General features: G+C 39.0%; 1 protein-coding gene across 19 annotated transcripts in view; it reads left to right on the top strand.

Annotated features, from left to right (window-relative positions):
* The first annotated feature begins 7693 nt into the window (after positions 1–7693).
* LRRFIP2 (LRR binding FLII interacting protein 2) overlaps positions 7694–24665 on the top strand; it is a 58835-nt gene continuing 41863 nt past the window's right edge. For 15 of the 19 annotated variants that reach the window (XM_054815184.1, XM_054815181.1, XM_054815182.1 and 12 more), the window contains exons 1-2: positions 8405–9011; positions 19548–19652. In XM_054815184.1, the coding sequence (XP_054671159.1) occupies positions 19563–19652 (90 nt within the window). In that variant the 5' untranslated portion in view covers positions 8405–9011; positions 19548–19562. Of the gene's footprint in view, positions 7995–8404; positions 9012–9134; positions 9183–19547; positions 19653–24665 lie in introns of those variants that run through there. The other 4 variants (XM_054815183.1, XM_054815170.1, XM_054815167.1 and 1 more) reach the window with 3 other exon arrangements.

Here is a 24665-nt window from a genome sequence, read left to right as displayed (position 1 = left end):
CTGTTCCAGGCTATATTCCAGACATTACTTCCACACTTATCAATGACAGATTATAAGGGACACAGCTATTATGTAGTTTCCAGCAACTAAATTTTAGTTGTATCAACCCAGATCTTCATGTTTAAATGCCAGTTACCATCCCACTGGTTATGTTTGGTATCATCTTTTACAAGCAACCCAGCCAAATGTCCTCCCTCTAATGTACAAAATGTAGATAAACGCAGATGCAGAACTGGTTGTTCTAAAAATGAACGTGGCTGTCTTGCTTACCAGGAATTGAGAACTGTGGTATTTCCCTCAGGAAACAGGCAAAGCTTGAAAAGTCAGCATACATCTTTCTTACGCTGGTCTGGTGACTATTTAAATTTCTTCTCAGAGGTTTTGAAGTAAAGCAGACATGGAGAGTTAGGAGAATATTGTGACATCTTCAGAGAAGGAGTAACCTAACAGCATGAAATGGTTATTTAAATAATTGCTTCTCATTAAACACCGCAAACTGTTTGAGATTCCACTTAGCCTAGTTTTAATATTTAATCTATTAGTACTTGATGTTCTGTTTTATTCATATATATACATTTTGCATGTACACGTATTTTATATATATAAACAAAAGTTACAGTTTCTGTTGGTGATTTGAAGGATTCTTAAATTGGTGGATTAACCCGTGCTATTTTCATGAATAAATCCTAAAAGTATTTGTTTTCAGCCCTCAGTAAGTAAAGAATCTGATGTCTGTAACAAAGTAGCAAAACTAAGTTGTTGCATAAAAGCTTAAGGTGTGGTTCAAAGCATAGCTTTGCTCTGAAAAATTACTGTAAAAACAGTATGAAAAAATTCTGTATTTATTGTGCCTTGGTTCTGACACCAGATATGCTTTTTGTAGCCATGTAGAGAGTTTGGGGGTTTTGGGGGGGATTTGGTTTTTTTCCCCAAATTGCCAGGGCCACAAATGAAACCTTGCCCCCTGTAGTCACCCAGCATTATTTCTTGCTCACGTCTCACTTCCTATAACAAAAGTTCTCCCTGACAAACAGTGTCCTCACTACAGTTGTGTAATCCCATTTTTTAAAAATGATGCCCTTGGTGACACCTGCGCAAGCTGAGCTGAGGTTGCATAAGTAACCAACTGGCTCTCTTAACTGGATGCTAATAAACAAGTCTGCACAAGAAACTATAATTCAGTTTGTGTGTGCTCTCTCTCTCTTCTTCAGTGGAGTTGGTTGGAATAGTAAGTGTACAAAATATTCGGAGATGAATCATCACAAAAGTTACTGGATCTCCTTTCAAAAGCTACAGAAATGTTGAGCAAGGCTGTCGTGTCACCCTTCAGAATTAAATCATGCCTGGAAGCAGAACTGCCCAGTATATATTTGGAGTGACATCTGCTTGCTTTTATACTGCTTTTACATTTGCTCAGCCTAGAAACAACAGATTATTTCTCTTGCATCATCTATAGCTTTGTTTACTCTGTTTCAATCGGTTTGACTTTTGCTAATACAATTCAAGAAGTCTCACAGAGTTACATAAGTGTAATTTAGGACATCCCTTAACAATCATGATTACTTGCATGATTGTCTTAAAAACCCTTGTAAAGGCTCAACAAAACCTTAGAAATTGCAAATAATCTTTTCTTGTTCATGTATCAAATACAGGATTCCACAATGTTAATGGCTTTTTAGATCAGAACTGCACATTACATAGAGAAACGTAAAACTTTCTTTTTATTGCTAGGTCACAAAGGTTGAGCTGCCATAGCCCTCAGAAGATTCAACAAGAAGTACACATATATTTGCTACAAAATCTAAGTAATCCTATGCTCAAGCTCTAAAATGCAATGTACATTTAAAGGAATATTATCAATTTCATTTAGTTAACTTGTTTAAGTATTTTCAAATTATATATCCACTTTTCAGTTTGGCCAGTTCTACTGTTATACTAGACATTTGGAATCTTCTAGTAGCTTCACTCTCTAGCTGAATAAAAGATCCACATATTGTCATGAGAAAGACTGAAGAGGTATATGCTATATTACAATCCTGTGTAAAGTAAATGATTAAAGACAAATGTCAACAGGTTAGACTTTACAGACAAGTAAGACATGGTTTAAACTGTATTTAATTTAAATGAATTAAGTATTATGAACATGTTTGTGAATTCTTCACATTTTTTTTCTTCCTCATTGTTTTCTTGTGTTTGAGTCCCATTAGCATAGCATTTCTCTGTGATATTAAGAATAGGAACTTACCTTTTTTTTTTTTTTTAATTTGTATAGTATGATAGTCCCAAAAATTCAAACATTGGAGCTACTATCTGCTTTAATCATGACTTGGCAAAGCTTGCTTTGCTCTAGATCTTGGGTGCATGTACCTTATAGACAAATACTACTTAATTTCCAGTCATCCAAAGCTTAGACATATGCTGATTTTCAATTTAGTAAATGGAATTATTAAACCAAATCTGCTTAATTTGAACAGGCTGTTTCTCTCAGGAGTGCTGAGTATCCAGAGCTGCTATTGACTGAAGTGACACTGTCTGCTCAGAAGGCATTAAAAAACTGGATAAAAATGATGAAGGATACAAAGTTACCATTGACTGGCATCTCTGAGCAATATACAGATTTGACAATCTCTATAGTAAAGCGCAGTGCAGAGCCTGACATTTAAAATTTTAATTTCGGCATCCTCTTGCTTCTCCAATTTAACAGTACTTGTATGAAGGAAGCATCCACCTTCACCTTCAAATAATGATGCAAATTAAAGTCAGACATACACCAAGAGAGAAGTAGTGCACTGAAGCAGCAAGCACCAGCATACAGGCTCAATACTAATGGAAAGGAAGCATCTCTCTCAATTTGGCTCTCAATTATTCCATTTGGTTGTTTTTTTAAACGCATTAGAGGGTCCACTTTGTTGCTGGAGAAAATGAGATGAAGGCTTAGTGAAAGCTATTTTTGTTATATGGAGAACCTGTGTACTTGAGATTTTGAAGAGAATTGTAAAAAAGTGGTTCCTTCAGGTAGGAAGCAAAAATAAAAGTATTTTAATATTTATTGTATTTTCTAAAAAAGACAAAAAATAATAGTAGATATATCTTAGTTAGTTATATTAATAATTTGTTCACCTCTGCATACCTGGTGGGAACACTGTAGTAGGTGAAGATAATTTGGGTTGTGGGGATATCAGGCATAGGAGAGTTCTGATAAATGCCCATTAGATTTTAATGTGTTATAAAATCTGAATGTATTGAAAAGTAACATTTAAACTTTACATTGTAATGACATTTCTACCTAAAAAAAACAACCCAGGCATCAGAAAAGTGACTAAGAAAAACATATGAGTACATACTAAAAGATCCATGTGTTTACTCACTTATGCTTAATATAGACACTGCTCGTTAGTTTTGAAAACTCAACACAGCTGTGTAAGGATGAGGTGATTTCCTCTATGCAGCTTGTGTGTTAACAGTAAAATCAACTAGCATTTACACAATCTCTTTTGGGGGATATATAACACACAGAGAATATATCATGACTTCAGACTGAGTTTTCAATAATTATATTTAGCATAGGAACTCGTCCGTATTTCTGTGTGTATCAAACAGAATGTAAAGACATTTGGAAGTACATCTATCAGGTCTGTCAGAACAACGATACTTGGAACTCTAATTGGTTTTACAGTGGAATAATAATGAAAAGCTTTCTATGAAAATTAAATATACTATGTATAATACAAACCCCTTCAAATTTTAAAGTAAAACTTTAATTTTTAAATTAATTTTTCATAATACATCCTCACTTTAATAAAAAATAGTTTCTCGCAAACTCTCAGTCCACAAACCTTGTTAAGATATTTCATAATTTATCTACATCGAAATGGGATCGATCATAATAATGCCAGTATCTTCCCCTTATTTCTTATTTAACAAGCTGATCTTTGGACACTGTTCAGAGCACCCTAGTGCTTAAAATTTTACTGTATAAAAGTGGATACTAATCCATAGCAATTACAAAAAAGTCTTCCTATAAACACATTCTAAACATAAACCACAATATTCTAGTGTTTACCTTACTTCTAAAAGACTTAAAAAAACCAAAAACCAACCAAAACCCAAACAAAACAGTGAAAACAGAAATCTAGAAAGCAAGGAGCATTCTGTTTTCAATTGTTTGCTCAATTAACAAATCTGTGTTAAAACAGATGTTTTCTAAAAAAGACTGCATTTACTTGGAAATGTAGATTTCTGGGAAAACACTGGAATATAAATTTTTCAGTTATCTCTACCCACAGCTATTCAACACAGTCTAACCCTTTCCCTGCTGAGGACACAATGGATCTGAACCAGAACTCAATGCAATTCTACTGCTGGAGAGCACCAAAAAGATTGGTGCATCAAAATGCATTGTATGTGCATAATTCCTACCGTGCCCTACAGATTTCTACACTATTAAAAGTAAATGAGGTAAAGGGAAAACCTACATCTCACTGACCTGCAGGTACCTAGCACTACCAGTAACCTTGTAGTCTATATTAACCCCTACACAAACAGCTGTGAAATGTGCATATCCCCACAACAAACACTCAAGAATTTTGAATGCTTGTTTTTTTCCATATATATGCAAAAACCTCACAGAGGAAGCCTGATAATAGTCCCTCAGTACTCCACTGAATTCTACAAAAGATTTAAATAAAGAATTTCGTGATTATGTTCAGCATACAGTCAGCATGCATTCTGCCTTATAACTATTTCAAATATTCTCCTTAAAATCTTAATTTTTTCCCCATCATTTACATTTAAGTCATGCAATCAATTGCTTATTGCTTTCAATGTAACTGAAAAATCAATACTACATTGAATAAAGACAAGTGCCTCAACGGTGATGGTACTGAATCATTTTAAAGATCTTTTGACTGTGCCACAGGATTACTCATTCTTTTGCTGTATCTATTTAGTTTTTCAGTAATTAAAAATGTATTTTACTAGTCTAGTAACTGAATTATAAACTGCCCAGCGCCTGTAACTTTTACATTTAACTTACGGTAGAAACCGTCTGATTGCTATGGTTCCCCAGACCTTATATTTTGTAGATATATTCTGGGTCCTAATAGTTTCCAAGTTAAAAAATCGGTGCATAGAAGATCACATGCAAAAGGTCATCCAAGGAAGCCAATGCATTTTTTTTCTTTCTCCTGAATTTTTAAAAAAACATATAAATGCTGAGATTGAAAATATCTGTTTAATATATATTAGTGTCTGTGTATCTGATGACAGAAATGTATCTTTAGCAGAAATTAAACTCTTAACAAAAGGCGGGGGAGGACAGGAGTGAAAGGGCCTCCTGTAAACACATCCAATAACTGTTTTGAAAATTGAAACAAACAAACAAACAAGCAAAAGTTGCTCCCTGCCTTACAAAAGGGGTTTGCAGTTCTTTTACAGTATAGCCACACAAAGTTGATTTTCTACCTGTCACAAGGGAGTAGTATAACATCATTTTTGTGGGGAGGGAGGGAGCAATCTCCAAAAGAGGATCTACTACAGCTGGGAAAAAAAATGTGTGTTCAGCTATGCCAAATGAATTGCTGAGTGATGGTATCTGAACTGAGGAGATGCAAACTACAGCAAAGGAAGGGGACAAAATGGGAAGGACAGAAATAAGTGGACAGAGGTGATTAGAACTTCTTAAAATGATATGCTAAACCAATCTACCAGTTAAACTTATAGCTGGAAGTTATTCTTTCCATAAGGATGGGGGAGAGAGGGAGGACACAGGAGGGAAAATACATGGCATGACATCGGGGATTAAGTTAGACTATAATCCTACAATTGTGCCATCACTATTACATTCTTAACCAGAAGCTGCAATAATCATGAAACAAAAGCTTCATGGGAAGATTAGAAATGCTAAAGAGAGGCACAAAAAAAGAACATATTCAAAACTGCACAAATAGCAAACATAACACAGAAAAACACATTTTTCTCTCATCAAAGTTGTTTCAGTGACAAAATCTCTTTAAAACGGTATACAAATTATTGCAGGAAGTCGACATTGTTGAAAGTGTTCCCTACAACTGGCTTACAGATTCATCCTAGATATACCTTCTATACCATCACTCCAAAAAGAACTAAGATTTCACCCATGGCTCAACTGAGCAAAACAGTTTTAAAGAGAGATTTCCAGAGAAAAGGGAAAGGAGAGAGTAAATCAGCAGCTTCAATTCTGTATGACAAGGAATCTGAAGTAACCCGCTGTATAAAAAGACAACAGTGACGAGAAAATATATTCAAAGGCAGATCGAGTTATACTTCATTCATTCATTTATTTATTTTTGCAGAAACTCATTATTAACAGAACAAGCTTTACAGTAGCTTCAGTAAGAATTTGTTCAAGGCAAATTCATAAATACTTGTATATTTTGTAACATTTCACAGCAAAAGTTCAAACGTAACTTTCTCATTTTCTGGCTTCTAATTAAGGGTATATAACGAAACTGTATATAACTTGACCATTTAACTACTCATTAATGATGCTGAACTCAGAATTCCTACTGTGACATCCTGTACCACTGCCTGTAGTAACTGCACTGTGTATACTGTGCACCGCTTTTCAGTCAAGTAAACAATTGCTCTTTCAAGCCACAAAAATGCATGTCTGCTCTCAAGGAGACATGCATTTTGCTGCATCATTAAAGAAAAATGTGCAGCCTATAATATCAAACGACTAAACGTACGCAAATACCCACACTTCATCGGAGAAAAATGTACAAACAATTGAAAACATTTACCCCTTTATACAGCAATATATTAACAGAGAATCATCCCACACTTCAGAAGATTCCACACAAACCCCTCCACTCAAGAGGGAACGAAAGACTTCTCCCACCAGCTAGACCAAACCTCAGTGAAGAGTCCTTCTGTAAGAATAAACTTCAAATAAAGATGTAGTTTTTAAGCCGGTGCTTTTTTTTTTGGTCTTCCCTACTGATATTCCATGAAAAACTTTCTACTTCATCTCCCTGCAGTGAGATCATCATCTATTACTACAGAAATCAATGTGATGTTAAAAATAAGCATGGTGAGGCTATGCTGTATGATCAAGTGAAGAAAGAGATTGAGACGGTATAGGGTTTCTCAGACAGAAAGTTATAAAATACTAATTAAACTCAAGGAAGTTGTTTTATGTCTACTGTAATAGATTTAATTCACTTGCATGTCTCTCTTTGCTTACTTTATGCCCATCCACTTGAGCTTATTTTAGTAATACAACATTTGACCTCTGCCAAGGGCTCTGGTGAAATGTTCTTGAGTCCTACCACTAGGCTTGTCATTGAAAATAATAGTGCTTTTTCACTCCCATGTGATTTCTAACATGTGAAATGCCATCTCTTCCAGACCTCTGCTCATCTTTACTTTCTTACACCCTGCATTTACTGACAAAGGTGTTGAAAAGCAAATGACTACAGATCTGATCCCAAGTCTTTCAGCAGAGGCTCATCAATACTTTCATGAACAGTAGTTAGTTCTCTGCGTATAAATTGGGAGTACATTTAATGGTATAGTAATTCTTTTCTATATGTTACCCTTAGGGACGCTGATGCTTGCTTATATTTAAGGTTTGATAGTACAGAAGTCCAGTTGCGTTTGGGCCAGTGTAAGATAAGGTGTAAATGCTTGCACAGAATTTTTACCCATAAACCCTGCCTGGCACCCATCCACCTAAATCTTCTGCAACACTTGTGTGGCGTGCCAGGTGAAAATGGAGGGAGCAGGGCGCACAACTCCGTAGGGCACAACATCAGCGGGGCTGTTAACGACGGGCTCGGCCACGGCTGAAGCCGGCGACTCACGCTACGGTTCTGCAGGGGCAGCTGCAGCCTCCCGGGCCTCTCGCTGGGCCGTTCCCTGGGGAACACGGCTCGATAAAAACAAACCCCAGCTAAAACCGAGAAGCAAACGCAAAGGAGAAGGTCGCAGACCTACCTCTCCCCGCCACAGCAGTGAGTCAGCCGGCCTGCCCGGTGATAAGAGGGGGGGGGGGGGGGGAGGCGGCCGAGGCGGAGAGTTGGCCGCCGGCAGCGGGCGCCGCAGCCCTCCTCACAGGGCGCAGTCCCCCTCCCTTCGCTGCCTGCTCAGGAAAAGAGAAATGCGGGGCGGGGGGGAGAGAGAAAGAGAGAGAAAAAGGTGCTTCTCCTCCGGCAGCATATTAACGTCGGCTGCGCTGCCCTTCCCTGCTTTGCCTTCCCTGAGCTGAAAGGACGCCTCAGGACACGGGCCCCCACCCCTCCCTGAGCGCCAGCCGGGACCCCGCCAGCGGAGCGCCGCCCGCCAACACCCCCGCCCGCTGCTCTGCGCATGCGCGCGTACCCCCCTCTTCCCCCTCCCCCCGCGGCCGTGAACCCGGCGCTTGCGCACTCTGCCTCGCCAGCTTGTGGAAGGGACTGGGGGCCGCGGAGGTGCGTGCCGGTGTTGGAGGCACCGTGGGTTGTGTGCCGTTGCCGTAAGGGCTGCCAGCCGCCCTTCCTCTCCTTAGTACTGGCCCCTTCCTCCTTCCGCAGGACTCTGCGGGAGGTTTGAAATTAACTGCTGTATGTTACACGGGTTCCCGATGTGGCTGTAACCGCCCGGCATTGAAGGGGAGGAGGCAATAGTGCGGGGCGGAGAAGAGGAGGGCGGCCTGGAAGCGGTGCGGCTCGTCTTTTCCTGAAGCTCCGGTTCCTGCGGCCCCCTCACGGGGAAGGGGCGAGAGGGGGGCTAGGGAAAGGTGAAGTGAGGAAGCAGCTGCCTTGCCACGGCCCCTGGGCGGACCGTGCCGGGCGAGCACCCTCGCTCGCCCTGGGGCGGCTTCTGCCTCTGTTCCTTGGACTCTGGGCGTGGGGAGCGAGGGAAGGAAGGAGCCTGAGGCGATTCCGGGACCCACGAGCCCCTCGGACCCGTGGAAGGTGGGGAGGGGAAAGTGAAACAACTCCCTCCCTCCCTATTAAGGCGTTCCGGTGCTGCAGCAGGCTGGCCCGCAGGTAAGGCTCCTTGGGGCCCGGGCAAGAAGAGGCTGAGGGCCGGGGGGGTGGGGGGAAGGGTGTCATATACATAGAAACCCGGACGGGGCGGGGAAGCAGGGTGGGAACCCGGTTCTTCGGGTTTAGAGAAGCGGGGAGGGCACGGCGGCTCAGCCGGGACTCCCTTGTCAGGTAGGTGAACAGAGAGGGAAACGATAACGGCGGCAGCATGGGGTGGTGGTGTGCGGCCACCGTCTTTGTGACCGCTGTCAGACCTGATGCGGGCGGGCAAGGGGAAGCCGGGACCGCCGAGCCCTTCCGGCGGGCTCGATCCCTCGGCCCCGGTCCGCAGGCCAACGGGAAGGTGCCGTTCACTTCGCGATACCGATTGGAAACGGCGGGATGAGGGGGAGGAAGATGCCCTGAAATCACAGCTGTGTCTATTTCGGTGCCTTTCTCTCTCACACTTCCTCGAAGCACGTTTCCACAGCTTCGGTGTTCCCCAGAGCAGTAGGGCGTGCCTCCTCGGTAGAGAGTTATGGTAGGGTTCAGTAAGGCTTTCTGATGCTTAGTCAGGCTTTTATTTATTTCAGAGCACGTTTATTTATTTATTCTTAATACGCCCTGCTGCTATAATTGCAAAGAGACTGTTGATGATGATAGGAGAGATGGGCACATTCATGAGTTTGGAAGGAGCATGAAAACGGCTCTGGGCTGTGATCTGGAACGTGTGTTCTAAGTGATTTCCAGTTTGAATCCTAGCATGATACTTTGCAGGGTAGTGTTATGTGTTTCACTGATAACAAAAAATGTTTTATAGATGAAGCGGTGCTACGTTGAATTTGTATGTTCTACTCAGTGACTCCCTCATTTTAGAGAGACTTACAGACTTGGCTTGAAATGAGGAAGGTCTAGGATAAGTTTTACCCCTTTAAAGTAACAGCGTTAGCACCAAACATCTTTGGAGATGTGTGCAGTTTTTTGTTACAAATTTCCTGTAGGATTAAATCAGTGCTTGTCTGGTGAATTCTTTAAACATTCATTGTGTCTTGACTGCAAAGTGATGTAATAAAATGCATTCGGGCCTAGAAACAGTTATCTTCTTAGTATACATCTGCTTCCTTGGTTAATGTAATTGCTTAGTGATGATGTAAGAACAGATGAAAGGTGCTCTAGCAGTACAAAATAGTTTGACATAAATGACGTGCTTTTTCCATTGTTTTGTGTTATGTGGGTTTGGAGATGTTTACTTTGGAGTGTGAAGTCAGTCTTACCTGAATTCCTGACTGTAGCTGACAACTTGTGAATATGAGAGATTTGTGTGAAATGTGTCAGGTGTAAGCTTGTTGCCCTAAACATCAGTACTCTGTGTGAACTGACTCCAAAGGAGCTTATTTTTTCTTTTTTTTTAATGGCTCATTGTCTCAGAAAATGGCATAGTACTTTAACACGTGCGAACTTTTAGAAAGTGCTCTTTAAATTGGACTCCAAGTAGGGAGGATCTGTAGAACATGTTAAGGTCTAGACTTTCACATAGCGCACAAGATGTCATGTGCATATACCCAAAAAACCTATGTGGTATCGCATATAAGTGAATACCTCTGATATATCATGCCAGCAGAGGATTAGAAACCAGTAACAGATTTGATACTATATTGTTTGTAAGATCCTGATGTGAAGGTGTGCGGTGATAGTTATGAGTCAGTATAGTCTAGTAGTGTTATAAAAATAATTAGGGATGCTTTCTGAGACAGTAACCCAAATTTGTTATCTTGAGTATCTGGAAACTAGGTAACATGTAAGTGTATGTAATGAACAGTTTGTGTTTATGCATTACACATCCTTGAAAATAATTATGTAAATAGTGTTGTCTGCTTGTGAAGATGATAAAGTCTGTATTTTTTTTTTTTTTTTTTGTATTAGGCATATAGAGTTAGAGCTGCTCCAAGGGAAGAGATGGAGGGGCACCTCCCAAAGGGCCAGGTGGGAACAAGTGTTTCTCAGCCCACCTGCCTGCTACCACAGCAGAGGGCTAGTCAGCAGGAGTGATGCCAGGTGATGGAGGAAACAGCAGTTGGAGATCTAAGGGCTACCTAGGAGAAGTTGTCCTGCTTGCTTCAGTAGCTTTTCTGTGTTGTACTGTAACTGTAGCAGTAGTAGAAAAGAGTGTAGGAGTGTATTAAATTGGTAATGGAAAAATAGCTTAAATAGTTGCAGCTTGTTACTGATTGTGGGCTGTTACCATGGGGTGCTCTGTTTGTTTCATTAAAAAAAATGGAGCCTCAATATAGTAGCAGTGGTTTGTTTTGGTTGGTTGGGTTTTTTTAATGAGTAATGAATCACTCTTTTGCAAAATGACAGAAAGGACACTCATTTTGAGAAAGTTGACAGTGTAAAAATGTTGGTTGATCCATTTTAGAATAAACTCTTATGGAAGATTCTTGTGACTTTGTTTTTTACTATGCATTCCCGTCATTTTTCATGGTGCTCATTATAGTACTGTCATTTCGTCATATTTTAAAATCGCATTTGATTTCATAGTTTGTTCCTAGATTGTCAGCATTTATGGTAGCACTGATTCTAGAAAAGTCCAACTGTGTTACACTGCTTCTCTGAAACCTGCGTATGCTTTACATTGTGCCCTCAGAGATTCTCTGGTGAGTGACCATTATAAAAGCTTTGCAGATGCTTCTTGTCACTGCTGATAATATCCTGTATGTAATGTCTTATTTTGTGGAGTAATGGCATGTCCAAGTGCAACTGTTAGCAACTGACTGGCAGAGAATTCATATTTCATAAAATAAGTGCTACTGCTTGAAGTTGCATCACTGTGTGATGTTGTCTTGCAATTTTGGTAATTTGCAAAGACTACAGGGCTGTAGAATACATTGGTACAGTTACTGTCTTGCATTGCTGTAAGTTTACCAGCATCAACCGGGCACACTTTATGGCTCCATCAGGCAACACTTTTGCAGACTGCATAATGTTTTTTGATTGTCTTAACTGGTGACTTTCTGTTCATGTATAGCTTCATAACACCAACAAACTGAGGGATTTCAACCCCCTCTAAGGAACTGTCATTCGGTTGCTAAACGCCATGAACCGTAAGAAGTTGCATTTCTCAGAATTTAAAATGTCAAATAAACTGCAAATGTGCTGCATTAAAGGGATAGATTGTGCAGTTGAGAGCTTGTACTGGATTAACTGTCAGCTATCCAAAGAGTAACTTTTTCCTGAAGAAGCTTACATGAGTTTGTCCACTCAGAACAGAAACTTTGTGCCAACGGTTTCTGAAGTGCGCCGTGATTAGAGCTGAACTTTTTTTAAAATGGAAACTCTATTCATGAACTGGAATAACTTTGCCTCCATCATAGTGGTAAGCACTGTAATCTTTTGGCAGACAGTAATTATATGCTTTTCTCAGTCTCTTCTTTTTCCCTTTAATGTTAGGCTCTTTTACTCATCTCTTTTTGGCAATAGCTCTAGTTTCAGTTAATCTTTTTCTGAACAAGGTTATTCTGAATGAAAATTCTAATGAATCCTTAAAATTATTGCATTAAAACCCTGTCTTTCCCTGTCTCACTCCCCATACACTTTGTTGCATCATGGTCACCTTGTGGTCATGCAGCACCTTTTCTTTCTCAGGTGTTTTTTGGCCGGTGGACAGACATGCTAATTCCAAAGAGCGTACCCTTGTATGGGGGCATTCTTCTGGGGAAGACTCTTACATTAGTCTTGCATGATTTTAACTTGAGTAAAGTCATGTATTTTTATTCTAGGTACATTTATTTCTGTGTCTCCTTTAGAGTTTGCTTTGACAAAGTACTGGAGCTTAAGCAAATAAGATTGATTTCCAATGTGATTCTGCTCCTTCTCAAATACAAATGCTACTTCTATTATTTTACAGTAGTAATACCTCTGGCTTGTTTGTAGCTTTGTGTTGCTGGAGCTGCAATTTCATGAGACAGTTCTTTAAAATGGCTGGATTGGGTTTTCTAGTGTTCTGAGCACATTAACTTTTAGAACTTTGCTTTAATTGCTTGTGTGGTAGTTTCCATACCTTCATTCAGCAGTATTCATTGGTTGAAGTAAAGAGCAAGTGTTCAGTTAACTCATGAAGTATATTTAGATTCTTTAATTTCAACTCCATCATCATTGCATAGCACTTCTGCTTGTTAGATCATTCTTTTTAGTTAGGTATTTGAAAAAGCTTTTGCTCTTTGTAGTATATTTCACAAGTATATTTTTTTACTATATTTAACATTTGTGGAACTGTCAAAAATCAAAATGAGTTACTACTATTTGTGCTTTATCAGCAACCTATGATTGGCTCTGTGGTGAGGAATATGTTTTTTCCTCCTGCTTCTTACATTCATCTTCTTTATTTATTAACGTGTTTCTAACATTATTCATTCAAATAACCTTCATTCAGATTCTTACTTTTAGGTTTTTAGACTGTTTGATTTCAAGAAATTCCAGCCTTCCTCTGTTAATGTTCCCCTCTCCCACTGGCTTCATTGCCTTTTTGTTCTTATCAAAGAATTTAGCCTCTAATTTACATTGAATCAACTTATAACTGAAATTGATCACACAAACTATTACTACATATTCTATAAGATCTTTGTGGGTTTTTTGAGAAAATGCTTCGTGCTGTGCCTTCTTTAAGAGGCAGTTAAAATTCTGTAACAAACCTAGGCATTTATGTACTCTAATATCATCTGAATGTAATTTCACAATATTTTATAATGAAAAATTTCCCAGTAGTGTTTATCTGTCTTATCGCATGTCAAAGATATCAATTTTCCAGCAGCGGGGGCAGTTTGCACCACTGCAGTATCCCGTAGAGCCTCCTTTATGGTCCACTTGATTCAGATGTTTAAAGCTCTATAGCAGATAAAAACACTAACTTTGCAAGTAACCAACTGAAACTGAATCCTTCTTAGGATTAAAACTGTTTACTTTAAAGATATAAAATGCAGTGTTTGTGGCTTTGGGCTTGAAATGCAGGGGCTGCTGGCTTATATTCCGATATTAATTAGGAAACTGAAGGTGGTTCTAACAGCCAGTGTTCTAGAGCAGGGCTGCTCTTTTCTGTTGTTGGATCAAATAAACAGAGTTTGTTTCTACAAAGGTAAATTTTAATTATCTTGTGGTCTTACTTGAAAGAGAAAAGGAGAGTTTCAGTCTGTTTATTTATAGCCTGTTCACACTGTAGTATCTGAATGCCTTGCATGTATGTGATGCCAAATACACTGGCATAGACCCAGGCGTCAGAACAGGTGGTGCCATTGAAGGTGATGAGTGATGGGGCCTTAAATTGTAGTGTAGCTTCTCTTTTATGTAAGACAGGTCACACTTTTTTTTTTTAAGGAAGTGAAAAGAAACAAAGAGAACCTTCAGTCAGAAGTAATAATAAGAAAAGTAGACAGCAAAGACTTGGAAGAGATAAAATTTATATATGCCTGAAGTAAAGACAAATGAGAGGGAACTTGAGGGATTTCCGCACAGGTCTTCTGGTTTGTTTGGGGACTTCAGACACTCCATTTTTTTTTTTTTGAATGAAATACAACAGGATGTGACTTCATCAGTCATGTAATAGGACATGTAACCCAGCCTACTTTATTAAGAAATAAACATATAATAGATGTGACTCAGGAATTCCGAACTGTCAGTGTAGCAGATTATAATGTACTTTACTTTTATTATCTCTTATAGTTTAGGCAGGTCAGTGTAACAAACTGTTCTTTGTGTGGTTGTGTTTTGGTTTGAGGTTCTCTTTAGTTATTTTCTGTGAAAATTCTAATATTACGGCATATATTAAATTCTTTATAACATGCAGCAAAATAAGTTTTCCCATAATTAGCAAGTTATAGAAGTGAAGCATCTAAGAAGTATTTCTGCATGCATGTGAAATATTTGGCACCTTATGATATTACTTTGCAGAAAAATATACATTTAGTATATTTAGCCTATTAGTAATAGGACTAGATCTATTTAGTATTGAACTGTATGACAACACATGAAATAGTCTGACATGCATCAGCTCAATTAAAAGTTACATGGAGTGGAAGAAATTATGACAAGACCCTTGAAGGAATATTAAAACATCTTATTAAAGAAAGCTTATATTGAAGTCTAGTTTCAAAACTGGCAGCAATAGAATCATATAATTTGTATTTTGGAAGGGATGTCTGGAGGTCACCCTTTGCCTGAAGCGTGGTCAATTAGAGCAGGTTTTTCAGAGCCTTGTCTAGTCAAGTTTTGAATATCTTCAGGGCTGGAAATTTTACAGCCTCTCTAGGCCAATGTTTAGCTACCCTCTGTTCTTCAACTCCAGGGTTCCCTAATTAGCACATGATTCCTGTTGGAGATGTGGATGCTCTGGATCTGCGTGTACTTGTGCTGTTCTCTGCAATGTCTTAATGCACATACTGGTGAGAGTGCAACTCTCAAGCTCACGTTCATGTGCCTAAGGTGTGGGTTCTCCTCCTTTACTGCACCCTGTATGGACCACCTGCTAGCTGGAGAGCAGGACCTTGCATCCTCCAGGAGGGATGCTGTGCTGTCTGACCTGGACAGAGATCGTTATGCAGTCGTCAGGGTGACTTCTGGTAGTGTCAAACCAGATTTTGACTGATGCTGTTTCTTCTCCAAGGTCTCTCCTACTGGTACAGACTTTTATATTTTTTTATGCTTCTTTCCAAGAGGGCTCCTTTATTTCAAATGTTTCTTTCTAAATCCCCAGTTACTGTTTAGTCTAACTGATGATCCTCTTGCTCTTCAACATGAACAGTTTTGGGTAAATATCCTGTCAGACAATTTTGCATATTTGATTCACATGTACAAAAGTTCCTATCTTTACATTTGTTATTATCCTGATCCTTTTGCCAAGGGTGGGCCTTGCAAGCATCCCCCAACTACATCCCCTGCATCACTAAGGAATGGCCCTACAGTTTTCGTAGTCTTTATTTTGTTCCCATTATTCTTAGAGTAGCCTTTCTCTTTGTCCTTATCAGCCTTTGCTAGTTTTGACTTCAGCTGAGCTTTGGCTTTCCTAAGTTATCCTCGTATGTGAAGGTAACATCTCTGTATACCTTCTTGGTAATCTGTCCTTGCTTCCTTCTTTGGGTTTGGGCTCAGTCAGGAGTTCCGTGCTCATCCTAGGTGAGAAGCGTGGCAGATGGCTGGCAGGGATGCCACGCTTGCCTTTTTCCACAGTGCCTTTGGCACAATTATGCTACAGTGAGACTGAGATGAAGTACTTTTTGCTCATTTAAAGCATCAGCGTCTAATTCTTAAGTTTGTTACTCTATGTATATACATTAATACTTATTGTTAGTCTGAATATAACTGTACTAAAACAGCTATATAACCTATTACATTCCATTCCCCAAATCAGTCTGCCAGCAAAGAGAGTCTCACTGAATTAACAAAACAAAGTTGTTTGCCTGTTAGAAGTGGTATGTTGTTTAAAGGATGCCCACAAATGCAGTTCAAGTCTGTTATGTGCTCTTATTCTGCAGTTTTTACTTATGTGGTAAATATTTAGTTAAGAAATACAACTGTAAACATACACATGAAAACAATTTCATTCATGCTTAGTGACCTTTTTTTCGTAGATGGGTTTGAGTTGTGTTGCTTACATGAACTGATTTATTGTAATAACATAATTTCTTGATTTCCCCCCCCCCCCCCCCCCCCCCCCCAATATATAACCTCATGAAAACCTTCTGTAGTAGGGGAGTATTATTTTACATGTTGATGCAACTTCTGCTTTGGGCCCTATCTTGGTTTTAAGGAAAAAAAAAATGAAGTCAGCCAATAAGAATTAATGAAGAGAGATGCAGATTTTTGGAGACATTTCTTCCGAGCGTGGGCAGCTTTACTGTCCTACCTCCAAGACACATCCCAACCTCTGATAAGAATGAGGCTGGAATCTTGTATTTCTTCCTGAAAGTGGGCTGCTATCTAACAGCAAAATTAAAGCCAAAAAAAACAAACAAAAAAATTCATCTTGTGGTTGAGTGACAAATAAGTTGAACCATGAGCCACAGGCAGATGGTAAAAACACTTCTTGGCAGGTGAGTGCTGTCTGTTGGTCCAAATGCCTATATTTTATCCAAACACTCTGCACTGCAAAATGAATGAGCAGCCTGTGGAAGAATGGATGGAATCCAGGGGGGTACTTATGTCCACCCTTCTCTATCAGGAGTGTGTTCATTATTGGATGATAGAACTGCATCTTCTCTGACCCCTTCAAATACTGTGGGTTTATTCCTCTACTACTTATCTGCAAACTCTTCTTTATGGATTTTACACAATGGACTTGTGCACCTGCAGTACTGAGTATGTTTAGTTCTGGTCTTAGAATGGCAACTGGAAATGAAATCTAGCTTCAAGTACTTGATGTCTTTTCTCTCATTAGCAAATAGAATATTTCCCTCCTCTAAGCACATAATGAATAGTAAAATACCTGCAGAATTTGAAACAATAAAAGACTTCCTGCCTGCATGGAAAAGAGAGGATTAGTGGCATAAAGTTGCAGGGAGGTGGGGTGAAAAAGTGTAGAAGCTAAAATACAAATAAAGATAGCTGTGATGCTACTTGATATCTTTGAGTGCCAGAGAGTACCCCAATATGTTTTGGCTTTGTGGTTGCTGTATAAAAATAACAAAGTAAAAAAAAAAAAAGAAAAGGTACTTGCACAAACCCCCCACCCCTGTTGTCACGTTCTTTTTTCCAGTTTGATTAAATTGCAAGGAATTCTTGAATGTTTGCTGATTATCATAGAATGGTTTGGGTTGGAAGGGACCTCAAAGATCATCTAGTTCCAACCCCCCTGCTGCGGGCAGGGACACCCTCCACTAGACCACGTTGCCCAAAGCCCCATCACACCTGGCCTTGAACACTTCCAGGGATGGGGCCTCCACAACCTCTCTGGGCAACCTGTTCCAGTACCTCACCACGCTAACAGTGAAGAATTTCTTTCTAATATCTAATCTAAATCGACCCTCCTTCAGCTTAAACCCATTACCCCTTGTCCTGTCACTATGTCCCCTCATAAACAGTCCCTCACCATCTTTCCTGTAGGCCCCTTCAGATACTGGAAAGCCACAATTAGATCTCTCCGGAGCCTTCTTTTCTCCAGGCTGAACAATCCCAACTCTCTCAACCTATCCTCATAGGAGAGGTGCTCCAGCCCTCTGATCAGCTTCGTGGCCCTCCTCTGACCTCGCTCCAACAGCTCCATGTCTCTCCTGTACTGGGGCCCCCAGAGCTGGATGCAGTACTCCAGGTGGGGTCTCACAAGAGCCGAGTAGAGGGGCAGGATCACCTCCCTTGACCTGCTGATCACACCTCTTTTGATGTGGCTCAGGACACGGTTGGCTTTCTGGGCTGCAAGTGCACACTGCCGGCTCATGTTGAGCTTCTCATCAATCAATACCCCCAAGTCCTTCTCCTCGGGGCTGCTTTCAATCCATTCCTCGCCCAGTGTGATTAGACCCAGTGTGAAAGATAGTTCTTGCGCCAGTTCAGTTTCAAAAGGATAGCAAATAGTAGTTCCCTACTAGACTTTTCCTATTTGCATGAAGAAAGTTTTGTTCTAAATAAGGTGTTTTCCCAAGCCTGCTGTGGGGCACTTTTCTCATTTACATCAAATAGCCAGACTACCACCAAATTCTGATCTGACATTTGGAAGCACCTGGATGTTTGGAAGTAGGGTTTCTTTAGGATATTTGAAAAGAAAAATTTAGATTTTTTGAGTAATGTTTTGCTGTCTGTGGCTGTATGTGCTACACTTTGGTGATTTTTGTATTTTTGCAATTGATAACAAAGGTGTCTGGAAGAAAACTAAGAGGGTATCTTAAGTATTATTCTGGGTATTTGATGCTAGCATGTTTCTTCATTTACCAAATTAGGAATCTTGTTAGACAAAAGTATGTTTGTTGAGAAATGTCTTTATTTCTACTGTAGTAGAAGACTGCAGTTCTCATTCTGTTGTACCTGAATGAGAACAGCTGCATTAAAATGTAGATAAGCCCCATCTACCTGCTTGGTTGCTTTGAAAAGTTTTGTCTGTTGAATATATCTTTTCTTTTTTAAGGGAGAGCTCTAATGATCTTGTAAGTTTAATTTCTGAACTCATTGTTGCATGTAGGTTTTCTTCCAAGTCCATAAAATTAAATAGATACTTATTTTTAGAAGTTGTGAAAAGTGACAGGATACATAAGTATCATTGAGCTAGGAGCAGTTCACAGTTGTGCTTAACCTTGAAGCTGTAGGTAAACTGATGGGTCCTGTTCAGTAGAAAAATTTCACTGTGTGTGCACCTTGTAGGGTGCAGTGGTGTTCTATAAAGTTGCCACAAGATTTTGTGATAGTTTTCCCAGAAATACAACTGTTGGAGAAATTTGTGCCAATGGCATGTAGGTTTCTTGGGTACTATTTAGCTAAAGAACTGGAAAATTTATTATGTTTTGGGGTGTAGATTGTTTGTTGGTTTTTAATTCCAGATCTGAAAACTGAGCTTTTTCCTGTCTGTTTTTGCAAATACAGAACCAGAGAATAAACATGGGAACTCCTGGATCAGGACGGAAGAGAACTCCAGTGAAAGACAGGTTTTCTGCAGAAGATGAAGCTCTGAGTAACATTGCCAGAGAGGTTTGTTAATTTCAAATTGTTTTAAATTCAGAAATAGGGATGAAAGCAATCTCATTATCTAGAAAAAAGGGTTTTTTAAGCTGTGCATTAAAAAGTGTAATTAGCCAAAAATATGACAATTAATACAAAGAGTATTTTTGATAAAAAAATCATTCACTGAAATGTAGTTACAATGATACATTAGTTGTATGATTAATGTAACTTCACAGGATCACACTTAAGCTTAGCAGATATTTCTACAGATAGTTATATACTTTAAATAATTGCTAGCTAAAGATAAATGAGAAATCTAGTTGCTGTCTCAGATCTAAAACTAAAAAAAAAAAAAAAATCCACATTTATCCCATTGCAGTGTGTAGTATTCTTAAGATGGTAAGTATAGTGTATTAGCATTGAATGAGTAATAGTCATTATTAAAAGGTATTTGTCATATACCGTATTTAAATGTGAAAAGTCACATTTCTGTCAAAATAAGCCTAATACATACACTATACCAGGACTTTAACAGAGTCACCACCTGAAAAAGAGAGCTGGAGGTAACCAGCCAAAATGCAATTAACAAGAAGTTGATATAAAGGGGAATTTTGTATACAAAGGGGAATTTTATCCCACCGGATATAGGAAGGAGGCAGCTGGAATTTAGAGTCTTACAGATGTCTATTTGGACTTGAGCTCTTCTGGGAGGAAATGCTGTGACTTGGAAACAAAAGCCTTAGTACTGTTTGTATACAAACGGATACAGAAGCTTTGAGCTACACTATCTACAAAGCTGTTCACCTTAGTTGACATAAATGAATGCAAAATGCAAATTCTAATTGACCTTGTAATATAAATTGTTGTCTATATGTGTGTGTGTATAGTATATGTAGATATATGTGTATGTGAGACAAAATAGGTAGGTGATAGGTCTTTGAAAACACAGCTTCTATACACATTTTGAAATGTAGCCATCATAGACTGAAGGCAAAGGAAATGCTCTGTCAGAAGAAAGATAGTTTTCATTTAGTTGGTAATTTTCCAGAAAGCTATGTTCACACCAAATCTAATGGAAGTTCTTGCCCTACCAGATATGTTCTGTGTGGGGCTTTGGGTCACATACGGTCTCACTTGGTTAATGAAGGAAAAGAAATCTGGCTTTAAATTTCTTTTGAGTATTCTCTGCATGGTTCCAGTACAGTAACATCAGCTTGCAACTTTGCCTGGGAAAAAAGGTCTCAATAGTAAGGTGAAATAAGTATTATCTTACTTAAAATTACTGTGGGGCTTTGTTCTCTTACATTGCTAAGCCCCACAATGAAAATTTGAGCATGAGGGTAAATTAAACAAAAGTGAAGTTGGTTTTTTTCCCCCCTTAATGATAAATTAAACTAATACTAGGTCTCACAGCCAGAGGTCTGTGTAGGACAAGCTGGTCCTTAGATCCCATGTCAGACAGCAACTGTTGTCATTGAATTGGTAGCTGTAATTCATAGTATTAACCAACTTATTCTGAAGAAAACTCTTACTTTAAAGGAACGGAATACCTTTCTTAGGATACAACAGCAGAGGCCAGTTAACCAAATTAAGTTCTGTCTTCACGTAACATCTGATTTTACTGTGCCGTACATATGCCTTATCATTTCAGGCTGGGGAAAAGTTTTCAGCTACCATGCTGACATAGGGCATGCCAGTTCTTCAGTACATGAATATATAGAGTAGATGTACTTTATCGTTCTGAGGCCATTATCTCAGCAACATGGCTTGCTTATCTTTTTGTTGTCAAAGAGTGTTCTGTTCTTCAACTTCCTCTTCTGAAATTACCTTTTTAGCAGATGTTACTTACAACAGTTGAATTGAGTCCTGTAATCCAGAAGTCAGATGCCTTGTGAGGAAAACAGTCATAAAAGGTGTTCTAGGTATCAAGAGATGGTAAACAGAATATGCTGAAACAAAAGTCTGGCATTTAGGGTGATCTGCATGGAAAAACTGCATGAAAGTGCTCTGGGATTCAGAGCAGTCACAAAATGGCACTAGGAATTACCAGAGTTTGTGATACTAGCAAAAATTTTAGTGTAGTATATGAAATTTCAGGGTTTTTCCTCCAAAAGTTCAGATTTCAGAAAGCACTAATCTAATTCTTTCTCACCACTCTGACAAAATTGAGATTTCCTTGTACTATGGGACATGTCAAAAAATGTGATATTCTCATTTTGGTACCAACAAACATCTGCTTTCTAGGAAATTTTGTGTAAAGAATTCTTTGGTACTGATCAATAAATTAATTTCTATGTATTCATTTTTCTGCACTGATTGAATCTGATGTCTCATCTTATATGAAAATATTTTATAGAAAACAAGGGCACTATCAAAGGATTTGAGGGGCTTGGTCAAACTACTTCCTCCTTGTGAGATTTCTTTCATTTTCTCCATCTTTCCTCCACATCAGAAAACTTTTCCTCTGTTGGTTGTGTCTCCTCCCCTTCACTTTGAGAGCTCTTTCATAGCTTTTCCTTGCTGTAGGAGTTTGCGTTGAGACAAGCTCTGCAATGCCTCTGCACTAAACAAGGCACAAGTATGCTAAAACATCAACACTGGAGTGAATTACTGCCTTATTCCAAGAATTCTGAGTTACTGGACCTCTTTCTTCAGGACCTACTCTGTATTCTGCTGTGGGTTATCCTTCCTGGCATTGAATTCCCTGTGTTCACTGAAACTGAGGAAGAGTAAAGGTGATGTACATACCCAGGGACAAGGATCTATGCATCCTTTTGTGGAAACAATGCACTTTTTATATTATTCAGTGTCTTGTGAGACTGATGGCAGTTGATCAATTTGGAAGTCTCACCTTGGTACAACAGGGAGGATTACCAGTTTATCATGTTTGTTTCAAAAGCTGTAGAAACAGGTGTTAGGTTATATTGTCCAGGTGTTCACTGCAAGGAGAAAAGGAACTCTGAATGTAAATGCACCCAAGTACTTTAAAGTGGAGTATTGGCAAGTGTCTTCTGATTATACCAATGTTAATTTGAAGTAGGCTCATCCCTTATTTAAAAAAAAATAAATTAAAATGCCTATCTCCTGAAAATATGAAGAATTCCTTCTTTAGCTGTTATAATGGATTCTGAATCTGTTGGCTTTCTCGGATTGACAAAGAATATGAACCAGCTGGTGCGGAAGACAGTTTCTTCTGTCTCGTGGAGAGTTCTGCCTTTCCAGATAACAGGTAGGGTTTGTCTAGTGTGACTTCAGGCTCCTGTCCAGATTAGGTTCTTATGAGGGAATCCTTTTTGTTTAACAAATAACTAAATAAATAAAAACTGAGGTTCATATTCTTAAGGTTATATTCACAGTCTATGCTGGATACAGCTGACATGATCTCAAGATCTGTTTTCCCTGCAGTTTTGTTGTGGAGATTCTCTGCTTATAAAGCTGTCTTGTGGACAGAGTATCTTCAGCTGACATTGCATCATTGCTTCACTTGCCTTTGTAATTAAAATTATCACAATTTGTCTGTAAAACAGTCAGCAGTAACCTGTTGTCACCAGGCATCTCTTATGATTACTTGAGACCTTTTTCTCCAAGACCAGCCTTACATGCAAGAACAGAGGTTTCGGTCACTTCTGTGTTCTTACATTGACTTCGGCTCAAGCTCAGATACAATGAACATCATGCCAGAAAGTGAGAAGAATCTGACTGTTGTCATCTCTTGACATCTTGTCTTTGTAGATGCTGGATGATTTTTCAATGTATTTTTTAATAAGAGATGACTTAAATATTTTTAAGCTATTTCTACTTTAGTATTAATTCAAAACTTTGTTGTTTTTAATAGTGGTTAAGAATATTTTATAGGAGATAAGGTATTCTAGAGATTTTCTGATCTATATGTGGATCTGTATAATAACTGGAAAAAGAATAAAAAGCATCAGAAATAAAGAATCCTAAACTTTTAAATCATGTAAACCTTAAGATTTTGTTGTTTTTAGTCTTGCTTTGTAGGCAACTGGAGAAAGAGTAGGCACATCAGAAATAAGTGGAAGGAAGATACTTCCGAGGAGATCTAAGAAACACATTTGGCACGAGTGATGGTGTTGCCTTGGCTCCATGAGGAGATGAGGGTAAAAAGTGTGGAAATGAGACTACAGAAGAAACAAGCAACAGAGGAGAGAAATAAGAATAAGTAGTAAGAAATTATGAAATGAACTTTATATTGCAGTATGTACTAGTGTATTTAAGAAATAGAAAATGCCCATCCGGATACTTTGCTGGAGCTGGCAGAACGCGCTGGTGTTGGGTCAAATTCCCCGCGGTAGAACGGAGCCGGGTACCTCAACCCTGGGGCGGGGGCGGTGCTGTCGCTGCTGCCATCTCCTGGCAGAAGGAAAACTTAACTTGCCTGGGCCTCCTGCCTTGGAAACGGCATATCCCTGACAGAGAGAGAAAAGTTATGCGTATTGTAGCCCGTGATGACAAAATAATTGTAATTTTTCAATGAAGAGCATTCATTTATTTTCAGAGGTGAATAACATATTTTAGTGTGGCCTACTTTTTGTCCTTATGAAGCTTTTACCCTGAATCTGAGCTAATCAATGAATCGCCTTCTCTAGAGCATAAAAATTAAAACCAAAATACTATTTCTTTCTAGTGAATTCCTTCTTGCAAGCAAGGGAAAGGAGAAAGATGCCTGTCTATGCTATTGAGACAGATGTTATGCTCCTCCTTGTTCAACATGGGGGGAAGCTTCTACCATATCAATTCTGTGTACTGTTATGCTTATTTGGTGAAGAACTAGATTGTTGCTGTGAAGAGACTAAGGAAAAACACACCAGAAAGGAGTGATTCCAGACTCAGCATTTACAAAGGCATTCAAATTAAAATCTGGTCTTTTTCCTGTTCTCTTTTCTTTCTTGCCAAAAATACCTTGGATTTAACTGAAGAACTAAATATTATCCTTGGAAGTTGAGATAACATGGTTTGAAAGGTTTACAAGAGATTGTGGCAGACTATGTATTAACAAAAAAAAAGAAAATGGAATAA

This window comes from Grus americana, chromosome 2 (assembly GCF_028858705.1).
Source record: "Grus americana isolate bGruAme1 chromosome 2, bGruAme1.mat, whole genome shotgun sequence".
Taxonomy (NCBI): Eukaryota; Metazoa; Chordata; class Aves; order Gruiformes; family Gruidae; genus Grus; species Grus americana.
This window is presented reverse-complemented; position numbering and strand designations above follow the sequence as displayed.